Raw genomic sequence first — 16,909 nt, 5'->3', positions numbered from 1 at the left:
TCATGACAGCTGCGAAGACAACTGTTGGCTCCTGCTGCCTTTCCCTTACATCAGCCCTCCCTATTCCCACCACCCATTCTGATGTTTTCTACTTCTTTCCGTCTGCAAGAACCAGCATACAGGATAAGGAATTTTTACACCGTTGTATCCTGGGTGACTGCAGACGCTCTTAATGATGCAGATGCGCACTTGCTTTGTGTCCCATCTGTGGGTGGGTCTAGAATAGTTGGAAAGCATTCTGCTGTCCACATGCAGGGGAGGGGACTCTGAAAGCCAGATATGTGAGCAGAGCATCCTTCAGGTGATGACTTTGAAAGGGGACACCTTGGGGCTATTATTATCTTACGGAGACAGTGAGAGGCATGTGTACACGGGTATACCTCAGGTATCCTCAATTGTCAGGAACAGAGCCAAACCCCATCTGATGGGTCGGGGTTTGGGGGGATCTGAGCAGGAACAGCAGATGTCCTGAAGCCTAGTCTCTTTCTTCTTTAGGAAGCCTCTTTCTTAAAACCGGATGCTCTCGGTTTCGAAAGTACTGACAAGCCTTCTCAACCCTCAGGGGATTAAGAACCCGTTAGCTGGGCCTGACCTCTACCCATAGGAGCCACAAGTAGACAGGGACCAGTAAGAAGTGACATCTGGTCAAGAGGAAGGAGACAGGAAAACTATAGAAATCAGTTCAAGAGGTTAAAAAGACAATGAGGTCACCGAGTGGAGGGGCAGAAGCCCCACACCACCCAAGGTCCTTGAGGGTATCACTGCATGACTGTGAACCCTGGTTGATCAGAGTTCTTGCTAAAGGACCAGAGAAATCATGAAGCAGAGCTATTTCTTTGATCCAACCAGAAACACCTCCAAGCCAAACTTTCACAAAAAACATTCAGACAAGACTGTAATCATCTGTCCCACCAGCGCATCCTTTCTCTTCCACAATCTTAAGCCCCTGATTGATTGATCTGCTTTTGATGTTTGTGGCTGATGTGAGGTAGGGATTCTATTTCATGTTTTCCTATGTAGGAGAACCTATAGCCCTAACACCGTTTATCAGTAGTCTGTTGTAAAGAAAAATCTCTTGTGTTTCTCCTCTACTGATCACACAGTATACTTCTGACCCCAGTTGGATGGGTGTTTTTCCCACACCAAACAATTCTCCAATTTTCTCTGGATGCAACTGGTGTCCTACAGTTCTGTTCAATTCTGACACTACCTGGAGTGAATGCAGACCCCACATGTTAAGGGCTCACCCCCCCAAGACTGCCCCCAGCTGAAAGTAGTGGGTCCCGAGGTGACCCACAACTTCTGTCCAACTTGGCTACAGATTAGAGGTTCCCATGGCCCTCTCCTTGGGTTCATTAATTTGCTAGAGCAGCTCAACAGAACCTAGGAAAATAGTTTACTTACTACTGCTGATTTATTACAAAGGACGTTTTACAGGATACAAATGAATAGCCAGATGAAAAGATACATGAGGGGAGGTCTGGAAGTGTCCGGAGCACAGGGACTTTTGTCCCATACTTGGGGTGCACCAGCCTTCCAGCACATGGATATGTTTACCAACCTGGAAGCTCTCCAAACCCCATACTTTGGGATTTTTGTGGAGGCTTCATCACATAGGTATGACCAGTTATGAACTCAATTTACAGCCCCTCTCCCCTCACCAGAGAATGGGGGACAGGGCTGAAAGTTCCAAGCTTATCATAGAGCTCACCAAGAGCCCCTTCATTAGAACAAAAGACACTTGTATCACTCAGGAAATTCCAAGGGATTTAGGAGCTCCGTATCAGCTATTCCTATCACTCAGGAAATCATAAGGGTTTTAGGAGGTGTATATCAGGAACCAAATATATATATTTACATATATATATTTATTTCACATCCATCTTACACACCATCTGCAATGTTCCTGCTCTTTTTAATCACATTTCCGTCTATGCTGGGTCTGTGTCTGGGTTCTCCGTTCTGTCCCATCGGCCCGTTTGTCTGTCCCTGTTCCAGTACTCACTATAGCTTTATAATTCGTGTAGGTAATGGTAGTGCAGGTTCTCCTACCTCATTCTGCTCTAGGGGTGGCTTTGTTGTTCTATATAAGCTTTAGAATCAGCTTCTCAAGTTCTCGGAGGTGGGGGGCGGGGGAAGCTTCCCAGTTAGGAATCTTAGTGGAATTGCATTAAATTTATCGGACAATTTAGAAAATGGACATTTTTATGATCTCTTCGAATATTATTTCATCCCCGTTCTTCCTGTTGTAGCCTTCTGGAAATTCTGATTTAAAATGTTGGACCCTTTAAGTTTCGATTATTGTATTTTCCATTTCTAGAAGTCCTGTATGGTTCTTTTAGTTTCTGTTTGGTCGTTCTCTATAATGTCTTTTTCCCTGTTCATATTGTTAAGACTCACTTATTTCTTAAACTTGGTATTTCATAATCTGTGTCTGATAAATCCCATATCTGAAATCTTTGTCAGTCTGATTCTTCCGTCTGCTGTTTTCCCAGGCCCTGGCTCCTATTGCCTTGTTTCCTTGTATGTTGTGACTAAAAAAACAAAAAAACTATGACCTTATCACTTATTTTCCTTGGAACTTTATCCTGGGAATTCTTTGAGACCTAGTTTAAAGTTGTTTTTCCACAAAGAGGATTTGCATTTCTTTCTGCTAACTCAGGAGCGCTTTAAATTGAATGTCTGACTTTGAGAGTTTTCTGCCGCCCAGCAGGAGGGCCGTTTGTGGATTCAGTCTGACCTGAGGTGGAATCCTCACTGTCACCTACTGTGTGACCTCAGGCAAGTCATTTGACCTCTCTGCCTGTCCCATCATCTGTGAAAAACGCTTGATTTCGGCTCAGGTCGTGCTGTCAGGGTGGTGAGGTGCAGGCCGGCTTTGGGCTTTGTGCTCAGCGGGGAGTCTGCCTGCGGCTCTCTCTCCCTCTCCGGCCCCCAGCCTCCCAGCCCTGCTCACGCACGCGCGCGCACTCTCAAATACAGAAGTCTTTCAAAAAGATAATATGAGCTCAACTGTACTGCGAGAAATGGGGGAAAGGAAATGGTTGAGGTGTGGAATTCTGGCGCCGTTTCTTCCGCAGCGGCGCAGACAGCAGTGAGAGGACGGCCCTAGCGCTCAGGACGGCTTCTCTGAAGCAGGTGCTCGTGTGGCCTCAGGCAAACGATGGCTCTCCTGGTCTCAGTTGGCCCATCTGCTGGGTTTCGTGGACCAGATGAACAGTGGGTGTCAAGCGCCCGCCCTGCCCCATAAACGGCCGCCGTTATTCTCACACGTTGACATCGTTGCCAGGTTGTGAGGAAGACTGAGCATGTACCCCTTTATAATCAAAGAAGGAGGCGATGTGTGCTCTGCTGACAATAGTTTACGTCCCCAGGTGGGGTGTGTGCAGTTTCCAGACTCTTCCCTGACGCTGCGGGGGAGAGAAGCCCTGAGACCTGAGTACTGCGAGTACTGCGAGTACTGCGAGTACTTGGGAGCCGAGGCTGGGGAGGGGGAGGGGTGGGAGGGTGCTGGCAGGGGAGGGAGGGAGAGAGAGCAGGCCGCAGCCTGGCTCAGAGGCACTCAGCCTGTCCCTCCCGTCCGCCCAGGACGCAACGAGCCCCTGAAGAAGGAGCGGCTGAAGTGGAAGAGTGACTACCCCATGACTGACGGGCAGCTGCGGAGCAAACGGGACGAGTTCTGGGACACAGCACCCGCCTTCGAGGGCCGCAAGGAGATCTGGGACGCCCTCAAGGCCGCCGCCTATGCAGCTGAGGCCAACGACCATGAGCTGGCGCAGGCCATCCTGGACGGCGCCAGCATCACCCTGCCTCATGGTGAGCGGGCAGGGCCGGGCTTTATGCCCCTGCTGTGGGGGCCCTCGGGCTGCTTCCGGTGGAAGGGAGCCGCAGGCCGGCCTCGCACTGGGCGTTTTTATCCAAGTTGCTAGGTGGCCAGGGTGCCCATTTGCTTGTTGATTCACACAACCCTTACCGAGCATGGACCAGGAGTGGGGACACAAACGAAAATGAGACACCGTCCCCGCTTGTCTAATGAAGGGATAGAAAGGCACCAACCAACCTCAAAGCAGTGTGATGAGAGCAAGCTAGAGTTGTTCAGGGTACTTTGGGATCACAGAACATCTGAGGTACTAACCTTCTGTTGGGTGTTATTATGTGGTAGGCACTGAGCTAGAAGCTTCTCCTGTAGTATCTCATTTAAGCTCATAACAGCCTCGTGGGGCCATGTAAAGTAGAGGGGGACAGTGGAACTCTAGAGTCACAGACTTGGGTTTTAACAAATGTCTCTATTTTGGTAGTATACCCCTGAGCAAGGAGCTTCTCGATTTTAAAGTCTCAGGAACCTACAACTGTAAAGTGGGATACCCTCCTCATAGGATTATTGTTAGGACTCAGCAAGATATGCAGAACAGACTTTAGTCCAGTCCTGGAACTTAGTAGGTGCTCAAGATACAATAAATCTATTACTGTGTGCAACACATAGTACGGAAAGGAAACTGAGGCCCACCAGGGTATATAAGCCATGAAGAGTAGGGCCTGAGCTTTCTCATTCACCCTTGTAACCCCAGCACCCAGTGCATATGCTCAGGAAAGAGTTGTTGAGTGAGCAAATGGAAAGTTACGTAGTTAGCCAGCGTCGAACAAGCTAGTACCTGCTGGAGCTGAGTACCGGCCCGCATCTTCCTGATTCTACCTTGAACTCCTCCCAGCTGTCTGTCACAGAGAAACCTGACTGTAGGGTGGGTTCGGGGACTGTGGGGTGGCCATAACAGGTGCATTAGTTCGCTTAGGCTGCTCTGACAAAATACCACAGCCTGGGTAGCTTATTACACAATAGAAATTTCTTTCTCATAGTTCGGGAGGCTGGGAAGCCCAAGACCTAGGTGCGAGCTGATTTGGTTTCTGGTGAGGGCTCTCTTCTTGGCTTGTAGACGGCCACCTGCTTGCTGTGTCCTCACATACATACTGGGAGAGCATGCCCCAACGTCTCTTCTTAGACACCAGTCCTGTTGGATTGGGGCCCCACCCAGATGACCTCATTTAACCTTAATGACTCTCGTATGGGCCCCTGCCTCCAAATTACAGTGACATTGGGGGTCAGGGCTTCAACAGAGAAACTGTGGGGGTCCCCAAACAGATGCTGACCGCCCGCTTTTCACCCAGGCACCCTCTGTGAATGCTATGATGAGCTGGGCAATCGCTACCAGCTGCCCATCTACTGCCTGTCGCCGCCCGTGAACCTGCTGCTGGAGCACACCGAGGAGGAGAGCCTGGAGCCGCCTGAGCCCACGCCCGGTGTGCGCCGTGAGTTCCCCCTGAAGGTGCGCCTCTCCACGGGCAAGGACGTGAGGCTCAGCGCCAGCCTGCCCGACACGGTGGGGCAGCTGAAGAGGCAACTGCACACCCAGGAAGGCATCGAGCCGTCCTGGCAGCGGTGGTTCTTCTCCGGGAAGCTTCTCACAGACCGCACGCGACTCCAGGAAACCAAGATCCAGAAAGATTTTGTCATCCAGGTCATCATCAACCAGCCCCCGCCGCCCCAGGACTGAGGAGCCCGCGGACCCCTGGGAAGGGAAGCCACGGAGGCCTCTGCGGGGCTAAGAGGTCTCCCGGCTGAGCACTAGGTCCCCCCACCCTGCTGCTGCCTCTGAGTGCTGTTACTTTCTTCAGGGGCGCCTCCTGCCATGTGGCTGCTGGGCAAGCCGTGAAGGGACCCTGCCTCCCAGGGGCCCCGGGGGGCCACCAGTGCCCCGCACCCAGGAAGCAGTGCTGCCACACACAGGCTTTGCCAACCTTGTCAGAGAAAAGGCAAACGGGGGCATTCCACCCTGCCTCTCTCCCGCAGCAGGTTCGAGCCACAGAGGGCCAGCCCGGAGGCCCCTGGAGCCCAGATCTGTCATCTGGTGCCGCCGGCTGTGCTCACTCCGGTTTTCTGCTCAGGGTCTGAAGCAGCTGCTGTCCCCTTCCCTGCCCCCACTCCCTGACTCTGCCCTGGGCCCAGTGCCAGTCCCCTGGAGGGGAGGGGATGGCTCGTGAGCCCCAGGGGCAGGGAGCCCGAGGCCGGCCTCTGCCTCTCCCTGCCTCCCAGCACAATTGGCAGAGATGGAGCGGGCGGGTGGCTGGACGGCTGTGCTGTTGTGGCAGGGGTCTGCACAGGGCCATCTCCCGGCTGTAACCCAAGCGGTGGGGGGTCTGCAGCCTGGTCATGGCCCACCACAGGTCCCTGTGTACAGACATATCTGCATATTTATCAATAAAGCCTTTTGCTCCTTCTTTCTCTCTTGCCTAGCTTTGACTTTGGGCTCCCCAGGGGCTCCGTGGAGCCCCAGAGCCAGTTCTAGTTGTGGGAGCAGCTCGAAGCAGAGAGTAGAGAGCCTCGAACTCCTCGTGTTCCAGGCCCTGTGTTCTCATGGGTCCTCAGGAAAAACACTTAACCTCTGAGCCCGCTTTGCTTATCCTTACTGTGGAGACGATGCCGCTTGCCCTGTCTCTTCCCTCAGTTGCTGGGAGGATTAAATGGGATAACAGATGTGAACGTGCTTTGAAGGCAGAGGCAGCATCTCAGGAAGGGGGCGTGAGTAATCTGCTGGTCTGCTCCTGTGGCGGGAGGGTGCTTGCCGGTGCTCCAGCCCCTGAGCAGGGCCCTCAGGACTGAGGTATGCGCCCAAATCCTGGAGAGGCTGCGCTGCGCCCTCGGGGATGTGAGAGCAAAATCTCAGACAGATTTAGATTGCGAGCACGTGTCAGCTTACCAGCAAGGGAACCAGAGAGAAAAAGGAGCCAGTGCCTGGCCTTCCTTCGGGGAAGGGGTGCCTATTGTCCGAGGGGTCCTCCGATAAAGTGCGTTAGCTAAGGGCCAGCCACACGAGCGTTAGGAATGGCAGAGCTGTGGCGTCTGTGCTCACTGGTAGGTTAAACCTGAGTCATGACGACCCAGGGCTCGCGCCCACCGTTCCAGGTGGGGAGCTGAGCAAGTTCAGCTCTGCTTCTTCTCCATTGAGAGTGTTTTCCTTCTCAGCGAGCATAGCCAGACCCTGGTCAGGGTGGCCTGACAAGGAAACCAGGAGGAAAGGATGATCAAGAGCTGGTCGCCACCCGGGCTCAGTCGGCACTGCACTCTGGCCCTGTTAAGGTGGCTTCCTGACACCCTTCTTGAAGCAAGATCTTTTAAATTTTGCAGAGCCTCGTGAGACAGACAGATGGTCAAGGTTTGTCCAAGGTTAATGGACATGCAGCCACATACAGCGACGCCTCACTAGGGGGCGCTGTGGGACCCTGGAGAGGCAAAGGCCTGCACGAGCTGTGGGCAAAAAGGGAGGCACCTGCTCTTAATCCTGCCCACCACCTTGACACTCCAGCCCAGACCCAGCAGAGTCTGCCCCACTGCAGAGCAAGCAGGGCCTGTTCACAGGACAGCTGGAGACACAGGCCTCTATTGGGTCCCCACAGTTGGCTTTCAGTTCCCCTCATTGGCACTGGTTGGGCAGTTTCCAGGCGTCCAGCAGGTGGCACTGTCAACAGGGTTAGGGGCAGCCAGTGGGTCCTTTGCGCGGCCCAGCCGCCTTGGCTAAGGCCCAGCTGGACCCAAGCACTTAGGACGGAGGCTAGGCAGGCTCCTTCCTGCAGCCCTGTTCTGGGGGCGCTGGGCCCTTCAGCTCTGATAGGCCAGGAGGTGGGGGGACAAACTGTCCCTGCTTCCCCCAGCTCCCTGGGGCTGCCTAGGGTGAAGGTGACAGGTGGGGGAGGCAGGTGGAGAATTGGGCCGGTGAGCTCATGGCAAAGGCGTCCGGCGGGGTGGGGGTGGGTGCTCTGGCTTATAAAGCCCCCAAGGCCCTGTGGCCTGCAGAGGCTGGCTATAGACGGCACCATGGAGGGCTCTGAGGCGGTGCAGAGGGCCACGGCGCTTATCGAGGAGCGGCTGGCGCAGGAAGAAGAGAATGAGGTATGGGCACGAGTGTGGGGACCCAAGGGGATTCTAAGGAGATCCAGCTCTACTGCCAAGGGAGGTAAGAGCCTGGCTGCCACATCTGTAGTGGGAAGGAGGACAGGTGTCCCCAGGGACCCAATGGCTTCATTCCAGCTCCAGGGTGTTCCTGGTGGAGGGGGTTGCTGGCAGTGGGAGACTGAGGCTTCATCCCCCAAGAACTGAGACACAGTGGGATAGGCAAGTGGATATAGCCCGGACTGGGCTCCTGAGGTCCTGCCACCCACCTGGACCTCGAGGACGCGGGCCAGGCTGCGCAGAGGACAGCTGGGGTACTGCCTGAGAATGTGGGAGTGTGAGGCCCTGAGATCTCCCAGCTGCTGGCTGGCAGGCTGAGATGGGAGAAACTCCAGCATTTGGTCCCTGAAGAAGAATAAAGACTGAGAGCAGAGCGAGGAAGGGGTGCTGGGAAAGAAAGCATGTGTTTTCCCAGGACTACCAGCGACGCCTGGGAGGTCTTTGGAGCATGCAGCTGTGGGCAGTTGCATTTTCTCAGGAGTAAAGAAGTGTGGGGGGAAGGTGCAGGCTTGTCTACTCTTCATTCTATTTAAACTAATATTTGACTTAGTGTCGGCTCTGCCAAGTGCCAGTAGGGCCAGCCCCTACCTCCTCCTTACCAGCCCTACAGTCATTGTAGCCAGCATCCGTCAGGCGCGCATCCACAGAGAAACAGGCAGAGTGAAGCAATGGTGAAATAGAGCTGTTAAGTCAGCAGGGAAGGGGCACAAAAGGTAGGTGAGTTGCTCTGACTGTGGGTGCTCAAGGACTCTTGGGAATGGGAGAGCATTTGAGTGGGGCCTTCAAGGCTCGTGGGAAGAGATCAGGAAGGGAGGGAATTCCAGGCTAAGGAAAAGACAGGCACTAAAGTTTGGGCGAGTGATGGTGGGACTGTTGTGAGAAAGTCTGATAGTAGGTAGGGGCTAGAGCTGGGCACAAACCAGCGAGGGCCATGGGAAAGACATTCTTTGGGCAGTGGGGAGCCACTAAGTGTTGCTGAGTGAGGGCGAGTGGTGCCATCTGACCTATTTTAGGAAGGCAGCTCTGACAGCCTGAGAAGGACACACTGGAGGGGAAAGACTGGCCCTAACAGGAATGGGAGGGAGGAGATAAATCAGTTTGGAGGTAGGCTCCATTCAAAAAAAGGGTGACTGAATGGGGGTGAGGAAGCGGGAAGGACCAGCAGAAGAGATGAGGACTAGACGCAGTGGGGGGGGGCAGGTTTGTGGGGGAAGAGCTTGGGCTGAACCCACTGAGTCCAGGCTGGGGCACTCCTGGATCTCCAGGAATGCCACTTCTCCCCTGGGGCCAGGTAGGTGAGTCATGCTGCTGTGCCACTGCTGGAGTGCTGCCGCTGGACACACACGCCTTCAGCAAGGGGACACGGAGCAGTCCTCATCCATTCATTCACCCAACAAATATAGCAGCGGGGCTGTCGGGACACTGGGTGCCCAGAGAGCCAGCCTTCCCACCGAGTGCCTCCTACGTGCCTGGCACTGTGCTAAGCACTGTACAGGCATTCTTTCATTTAATCTGTACAACGATCTGCAAAGTAAGGTGGGAGTTTGTTTTGTTGTGTTTCACCAACTAGCACCCAATGCAATAAACACTGAGTACTTATTGTATGTCAGCCCCCAAAGACAAATCTGAAGCAAAGGACTAGACAGTCTGGGTAAGGCATGGGTGAGCACAAGAGTCTCTAGCTGTTCCCAGCAGGTGCCAGCCCAGCAAGGTTCTCAGAGGGTAGCCTCTGTCCAGCCTGTTGTGGGAGGCAAAGAGAGCCCGGAAGCTCCGGGCTGGGGCTCTGTCGTGGGAGCATACTAGGTCAGGTCATCACTGAGGACTTAGGGGTGGACAGAGATGCTGAGCCCCCCTGTCGTGATCCATTCACTCATCCATTCATTTATTCTCCAACATTCACTGAGCACCTGTTATATGCTAGGCCCTGTCATAGGTGCTAGTGTTACCAAGATGATTACGACCCAAGCCCACCCTCTGGGTGCTCTAGGAGGAACCCAGCCAGGGTCCCACATGTGGTAGTAGCTGCAGCCCAAGGTCATCCCTTGTTCCTGGAAGATGCAGTGTTTCAGGTGAGGCCAACACTGGGGATACCTCAAACCATGAAAGCCCAACATGAGCACCAGGACCTGCCAAGTGAAGACCTGGGAAATCAGCCCTCAAAGTAGCCCTGGAGCTGTATAGCACCAGAGCTCAGAGGGAAAGGCAAAAGGCAGCTGAGAGCTCTGTAAGGGTGGCCATTCCTCCCCAGCTGCCATCTGGACTCTGCACCCTCAACCCGGGGTGAAGGTTCCTGGCACACAGAGATGGGGTGCCAGCACTTCGAAAAAAAAGTGGCTTCCTTTAAAACAGAGGAAGAAGCCATGAGAAGCAGTCCAGGCCAGTCAAAACTACCAATGGAGAGGAGACTTGGAAGGCGTTTCACCCATATAATTACAAGGAGAATACAGGGAGTGCCAAGTCCCTTCAAACGGAAGGCAGGTAGCTGTGGCCCCATCCCTCAGATTCCCTGACAACATGTTTCCAGCTCCAGGATTGCATGGAGCAGTAAAATCTGAGAAAAAAAGTTGGTATCTGAGAATTGTCAAATTTTTGTATTGACACATAAATCTATTTAAAAAATAACTATCAACTCTTACTACAATCATTTCATCAATTTGAATTTTTAATGGCAACAAAGAAATCACCATCACCATCACCACCATCTCGGTGCTTTTAAAGTGAATATATTTAATTTCATGAAAACTCATTCCAGTAGCCCTTAAATTTGTCTTGCTGAGGACACACGCCCGTCAGCGGACAGGTGTTTGAGCTGAGGTGGGGGTAGGGCTGAGTTAGGGAGCTATGCGGAGCTTGGCTCTGGCCTGGGGCTCTCCAGGACCAGTCAGGAGTGGGGCTCAGAAGGACTCCGAGGTCACACAGTAGGAGGTGCTTGGAGTTTCCTTGGAGTGGGTTGGGGAGGGGCTACCTGCCTCCCTGGGTGCTGTGGGCAGGTCGTGGAGCACGTCCTCTCCTTGGCTCACCAGAAACTCCGAGGAACCGCCCAGCAGAAGCTGCCCATGGACATGCTGGTGTTGGAGGATGAGAAGCACCATGGGGCTCAGAGTCCCGCCTTACAGAAGGTGAAGGTAAGTGTGAGGAGAACCCAACCTCCGGCTCAGGGCACAGGACAGGCAGTTATGGCTTTGCTCCCCCTAGTGAGGTATTTGAACCAGTATCTCAGCACTCCCCCGACCCCCCCACCCCCCACCCCCGCCACCCCGGAACATTCTAGCAATGCAGAATCTCGGCCCCACCCCCAGACCTGCTGAGTCAGAATCTGGAATCTGCATGTGTACAAGTTCCCAGGGGACTGACTCATTTTGGAAGCCCCAGCTGATGGGGTAGCAATACAGCAGAGCGCCACGCCCGTGTTAAGGGGCAGGTTGCGCGTGCTGATAGGCGAGACCTCCGTGCGGCTAAGAGGAAACCAGAGTTTCCACAGCACTGCTGTGGAGGATGATCCCACGGGACGCTTGCCTGAAGGGCATCACCCAAGCTGTAATAGAAGCAACCTCTGGGAGAGAAGGGCTTTCTCTTCATACCTTTTATGTTTCTGTATTACATGTTTTAAAAATTTATTTATTTTAGAGAGAGAGAGCACGAGCGGAGGGGAGGGGCAGAGGGAGAGGGAGAAGCAGACTCCCCACTGAGCAGGGAGCCTGATTCAGGGCTCAATCCCAGGACCCCGAGATCATGACCTGAGCTGAAGGCAGACGCTTCACGGACTGAGCCACCCAGGCACCCCTGTTTCTGTATTCCTTTTAGGATCTCTCACACACACAAATGAAATTACATGGAAAGCTGAGGATTCAGATTCCATTCTGAGGGCCTGGGCTAAGGGTTACCTCTGAGATTCCCTCCTCCTACCTTTCACCTACATGAAGGCTCAAAGCTGGCAGCTTCCATGCAGTCCCCTCAAGTCTCCCCTTGTCCCCTGATCGGAGCCATCTGTGTCCCGGTCTCATCTGCTTCTCCTAGTCCTGGGCAGGAGAGCTAGACCTGGATTCTGTCTCTCCTGAGAAGTTCTCCCTATCCTCCTCCCCCAGCTCAGCTCAGGGGCCCCAAGGCCCCAGCACGGCGTTTGACAAGCCACCTCTATGCAGGGCCAAGAGCGTGTGCGCAAGACATCCCTAGATCTTCGGCGGGAGATCATCGATGTGGGTGGGATCCAGAACCTCATCGAGCTTAGGAAAAAACGCAAGCAGAAGAAGCGGGAAGCACTGGCGGCCTCCCAGGAGCCACCTCCAGAGCCCGAGGAGATCGTAAGGATCTTGGGGAGGACCCCTGTGTTGGCAGGGGGCGGGGGGAGCCCACGAGGGCCTCTGGTCACTGCAGGGCAGCCCATCATGACTGGATTCCTGCCTTCCAGACTGGCCCTGTGGAAGAGGAGACATTCCTGAAAGCGGCAGTGGAGGGGAAAATGAAGGTCATTGAGAAGTTCCTGGCCGATGGGGGTTCCCCGGACACCTGTGATCAGGTGATGTTCTGCCCGCACCTGCCCCTGCCTCCCTTTCAGAGTTGCCACTCCCACTCCGCCCACTTGTGAGCCTGTTTGAGAACAGACATTGGGTGTCCTTTGGTGGGGGGGCTCAGAAGATTTGGGATGCCCCCTTGCCTGCGCAGGAATTTATCTAAGTCCTTAGGCCCTTTTCAACTTGAACTACCTCCACATAACAAATGTCATGTGGTCTTCTAGGGAAGAAAAAGGACTGGAACTGCCAAACCAAGAATTTGGGGCTCAAATCCCATCTCTATCACTCCCTAGCTGTGTGACCTTTGGCTAGCTCCGCACCTCAGTTTCTTCCTCTGTAAAATGGCCTGCTTCCCTCAGAGCATGTCACAGGGATCAAACGGAATATTAATGCCTCGATTAGTATTTACTGAATGAAGGAAAAAGCTATAAAGCACATGCTAGGATATGATACTGTTTTGTGTTGCATTGTATAATAATACACTTCCTTTTGAAACTTATTGTATTGTGGGAAAATACATATAACAGGAAATACGCAACTTCAGTCATTTTAAGTGTACGGTTCAGTGGCATTAATTGTATTTACCATGCTGTGCAACCATCACCACGATTTTCAAAACGTTTCCATCACCCTTCATACTTTCCTGTTTCCCCTGAAAGTGCCTCTTTCATGTTAGCAGAGCACTCTTTCACACTCATCTCCCGGGATTAAGCAATTTAATGGTCACCCTCTTCAGCCTGCATCACTGTGGGCTTAGACTACATGGCCTTTCCATTCCTGAGACTCGGGAGTCTCAATCCTCTTGGTATATCCAAACACCTCCCGCCTCTGAGCACTGTGCCATGTGCTGGGAGTACGAAAAAGGAAAGACCAGAGTGGAGAGTAGAGGGAGACTGGCACATAACCAGATCTTGACCTCATGGCCTAAGTGTTTCAAGAGACCAAAGCAAAATGCTAAAGTTCATTCCTTCCTTGAATCCGTCATGGCCCTGGGCTAGGCACTCAGAGGAAACAGAGTCTAGTAAGATTTGGCCTGCCTTCCATCCTCTCACTGTGAAAGGTTCTCTGGGTCCCCTGGGGGCAGCTCTGGCCTAGAGGTTTCAAGATAATGGCACTTGAGCTGCCCTGCCTCTTGAAGGAGGAGCAAGAATTCATCAAGCGCTCATAGGAAGTGAGGGCAAAACGGGCATTCCCAGCAGAGGGAATGGCCCATGTCAAGGCCTAGCTTGAGGTGCTTGGGGGTGGGGGACAGTAATAAGGTCAGAGTTCCCAGGGCATAAGAGGGCTCCAAGGCTGGTCTGGATAGAACATGAAGTTGCTGCCAGAACATGGAAGCTATGGGGACCCAGCACAGGGGTTAGAACTGAAATGGGGTAAGGCCTGGTCTCAGCCTGAGGCCAGAGATCAGGCCCTGATAGTCTCTCTGGGGACAGTTCCGCCGGACAGCACTTCATCGAGCTTCCCTGGAAGGTCACATGGAGATCCTGGAGAAGCTTCTGGAGCGTGGGGCCACTGTGGACTTCCAGGATCGGGTGAGCAAGAGACACCTACTGGGTGGGAGGTAGGAGGTGGGCCCAGCACCAGTGGACCCCCTCTCCCTACAGACCTGTGCCAACCTGGGAGACAAACAGGCTTCCTCTGGGGCCAGGCCCCACCTCCAGTGGGTTGTATGGCCTGGGGCCATCCTTCGTAAACGTGGCTTGGACCTGAGGGTTCTCCTGCTCTGCTCGGTCCATTGCCCAGACACAGGCGTGCCCCTGCCCCTTCCCTGTCCCCTTTCCCTCAATTCCTCCTGCCCCCTTGGCTGGGGTCCTTTCCCCAGGGCACTTTCTCTCCTACAGCCCCATCTTTCCCTTCTAGCTGGACTGCACAGCCATGCATTGGGCCTGCCGCGGGGGCCACTTGGAGGTGGTAAAACTCCTGCAAAGCCGAGGAGCAGACACCAACATTAGGGACAAGGTGAGGCAATAATGTTCACAGGTATTAGGGTGGCAGGGGAGGGAGGGCAAGGGGCAGAGAACAGAAAAGCCCAGGAAGCAGGAAGATGGTGAGCTGGTCTGGTTTCTAGAGGGGTTGCAGAGCCCAAGGAGGGGTCTTTGCCATCACCTATAGGTCCTTGGGGACCACCATCTGGGGATGGGAGCAGGAAGGACAGAGGAAAGGGGAAGAGAAGAAATTCACTACTTAGAGGGCTTTGGGATCACCCAAATGATGCGGGATTTGTTCATCCATGTCATCCTTCATCATCCTTTATCTACCTGTCCATCCATCCATCCATCCATTCATTTATTCATCTGTTTGCTTGTTTATTCATCCACCATTTTTCTATTCATTCATTCCTTTGTGTGTAACCTTGAACTAGTGACAGCCTCTGCGCCTTTGTGGTTTACCTGTCACATGTCTTACAGAATTCTTATATAATTAGATGGGGAAATGTATGTAAATTATGTTTTCAGCATAAGGCTGATGTTTTATAAGCTTTTGCCATGCCTGCCACAGAGTTACGTCTCAGTAAATGGCGTCTGTTATAACTATTAAAAGAAGGGCAGAGGAGTGAATAGCTGCTCACAGCTGGAGGAGAGGGGAACCACAGAAGGCCTCCCAGAAGACGAGGCATCTAATGCTCCAGCGGTAGACCACTGGACAGGATGGTGGAAATGGAAGCATTCCCAGTCCTTGCAGGGCTCAGGCCTTGGCACTAGGACTTGGGGAAGGGATTAGGCTGGAGTTAGGACAGCCTCCCTCCCAGAGGCACCACAGTCCAGGCCCCTTCCGCCAGCAGTTCCTGCTTCCTTCCCACGCAGCTGCTGAGTACCCCCCTGCATGTGGCAGTCCGGACGGGGCGTGTGGAGATTGTGCAGCACTTTCTTTCCCTGGGCCTGGACATCAATGCCAAAGACAGAGTGAGTGTCCAGCTTCCCTTCTGCTCAGCCACATCTGGGGGTGCAGGAAACCTGAGGGCTCCCACATGTCCCCGTGGGCCATACTGAGTGTCACATTGGCTCTAGGAAGGGGACAGTGCCCTGCACGACGCCGTGAGGCTCAACCGCTACAAAATCATCAAACTGCTGCTCCTGCACGGGGCTGACATGATGACCAAGAACCTAGTAAGTTCGCTGCTTCCCTGATTCAGTAATTAGTGTGCACCACTCACCCAGGCTCTGTGCTAGGCACTCAGAGGAAATACAGAAGTAAGCGAGCCTCAGCCTGCCCTCAGAGCACACTCACAGTGGAGGGGCTCTCTGGGACCCCTGGGAATTTGGGGCCCACCCACCTTCCCAGCTCTCGCTATGCTTATCTCTGTCCAGAGTGCAAGTACAGAGAAACGGCCAGAAAAGACAGTAAGAGGACTTCCCAAAGGCCCCCAAATAGATCAAAGAGGGTCCTCATGTCCAGGCCCAGGGAAGGCCAAAATCATGGAGGAACACAGCTGGAAGGAACCTAAGCCTTGGTTGGCATGACCACCCCTAGCACGCTGTGTGGGCCTAGAGTTCCCTCAGGGTCCTACGTGCCCTAGTCCAAGCTCTTCTTTGGGGCCCTGAGCAATCATGAAAGAGAGGAGAATGGGAGGGTCCCCCTGACTCAAGAAAGAGTAAGGGGATAATGGGAAAGTCAGGAAGATATGGGAAGGCGGTGGGTGGAGGTTTCTCAACCAGGATATTATTGACATTTTGGGCTGGATAATTGTTTGTTGTGAGGAAACTGTCCTGTACATTATAGGATGTTTAAGTACCATCCCTGGCCTCTATCCACCAAATGTCAGTAGTTCCCACTCCCCTGATTGTGACAACCACAAACATTCTAAATGTTGCCAGTTGCTCCTGGTTGGAACCCCTGGTATATAGATGAGGGAACCTTCTGGTACAAACTTCTGAACAGTGACCAGATCTCCTCTTGGTGCCCCCAGGCAGGAAAGACCCCCACGGACCTGGTGCAGCTGTGGCAAGCTGACACCCGGCAGGCTCTGGAGCACCGGGAGCTGGAGCCAGGGTCAGAGCCGGAGCCAGGGTCAGAGCAGAACGGGCTGGAGGGTCCTGCCGAGAGTCGGCAGGAGCCCCCCCAGCTGGTGCCAGCCCAGTAAACACCCGGCCAGGCCAGCTGGGCACCCGGCTGTCCCCTGCGTGCAGCCAGAGGGTCATAAGAACGGCCCCGAGGGCTGGGGACCCCATCATTCCTCTGCATACAATCCGGGACGCCCACAAGCTACCGCAATAAAAAAGTCGTTTTTGCTATTGGTGATGTTTGTTTCTATTTGTGTCTGAAATGTTTAGGAATGAAGGAAAACGGAGCAAGGGTAGGTTCAGGGAAGAGGGGAGCTTGGAGCCCTTCGGTCCCAGCCCTGTGGCTTTTCCTACCGAGGTGTCTTCTTGTTTCTTTCCTGCCAGCCCTCTTCCCA

General features: G+C 53.6%; 2 protein-coding genes across 3 annotated transcripts in view; both read left to right on the top strand.

The window, feature by feature from the left end:
- Nucleotides 1-6,272, top strand: part of UBTD1 (ubiquitin domain containing 1) — a 52,885-nt gene extending 46,613 nt beyond the window's left edge. For both annotated transcript variants that reach the window (XM_026493793.4, XM_048219076.2), the window contains 2 exons: nt 3,589-3,816; nt 5,164-6,272. In XM_026493793.4, coding sequence (XP_026349578.1) covers nt 3,589-3,816; nt 5,164-5,549 — 614 coding nt within the window. In that variant the 3' untranslated portion in view covers nt 5,550-6,272. The remainder of the gene's footprint in view (nt 1-3,588; nt 3,817-5,163) is intronic.
- A 1,486-nt stretch (nt 6,273-7,758) lies between these two features.
- Nucleotides 7,759-16,745, top strand: ANKRD2 (ankyrin repeat domain 2). The gene is given in 10 exon segments (XM_026493792.4): nt 7,759-7,851; nt 7,853-7,942; nt 11,026-11,127; nt 12,145-12,303; nt 12,411-12,518; nt 13,947-14,045; nt 14,374-14,472; nt 15,318-15,416; nt 15,522-15,620; nt 16,421-16,745. Coding segments are annotated over 10 exon segments (1,107 nt in total). The 5' UTR covers nt 7,759-7,773; the 3' UTR covers nt 16,595-16,745.
- The last annotated feature ends 164 nt before the right edge of the window (nt 16,746-16,909 follow it).

The sequence above is a fragment of the Ursus arctos genome, unplaced genomic scaffold (assembly GCF_023065955.2).
Source record: "Ursus arctos isolate Adak ecotype North America unplaced genomic scaffold, UrsArc2.0 scaffold_7, whole genome shotgun sequence".
In the NCBI taxonomy this organism is placed as follows: Eukaryota; Metazoa; Chordata; class Mammalia; order Carnivora; family Ursidae; genus Ursus; species Ursus arctos.
This window is presented reverse-complemented; position numbering and strand designations above follow the sequence as displayed.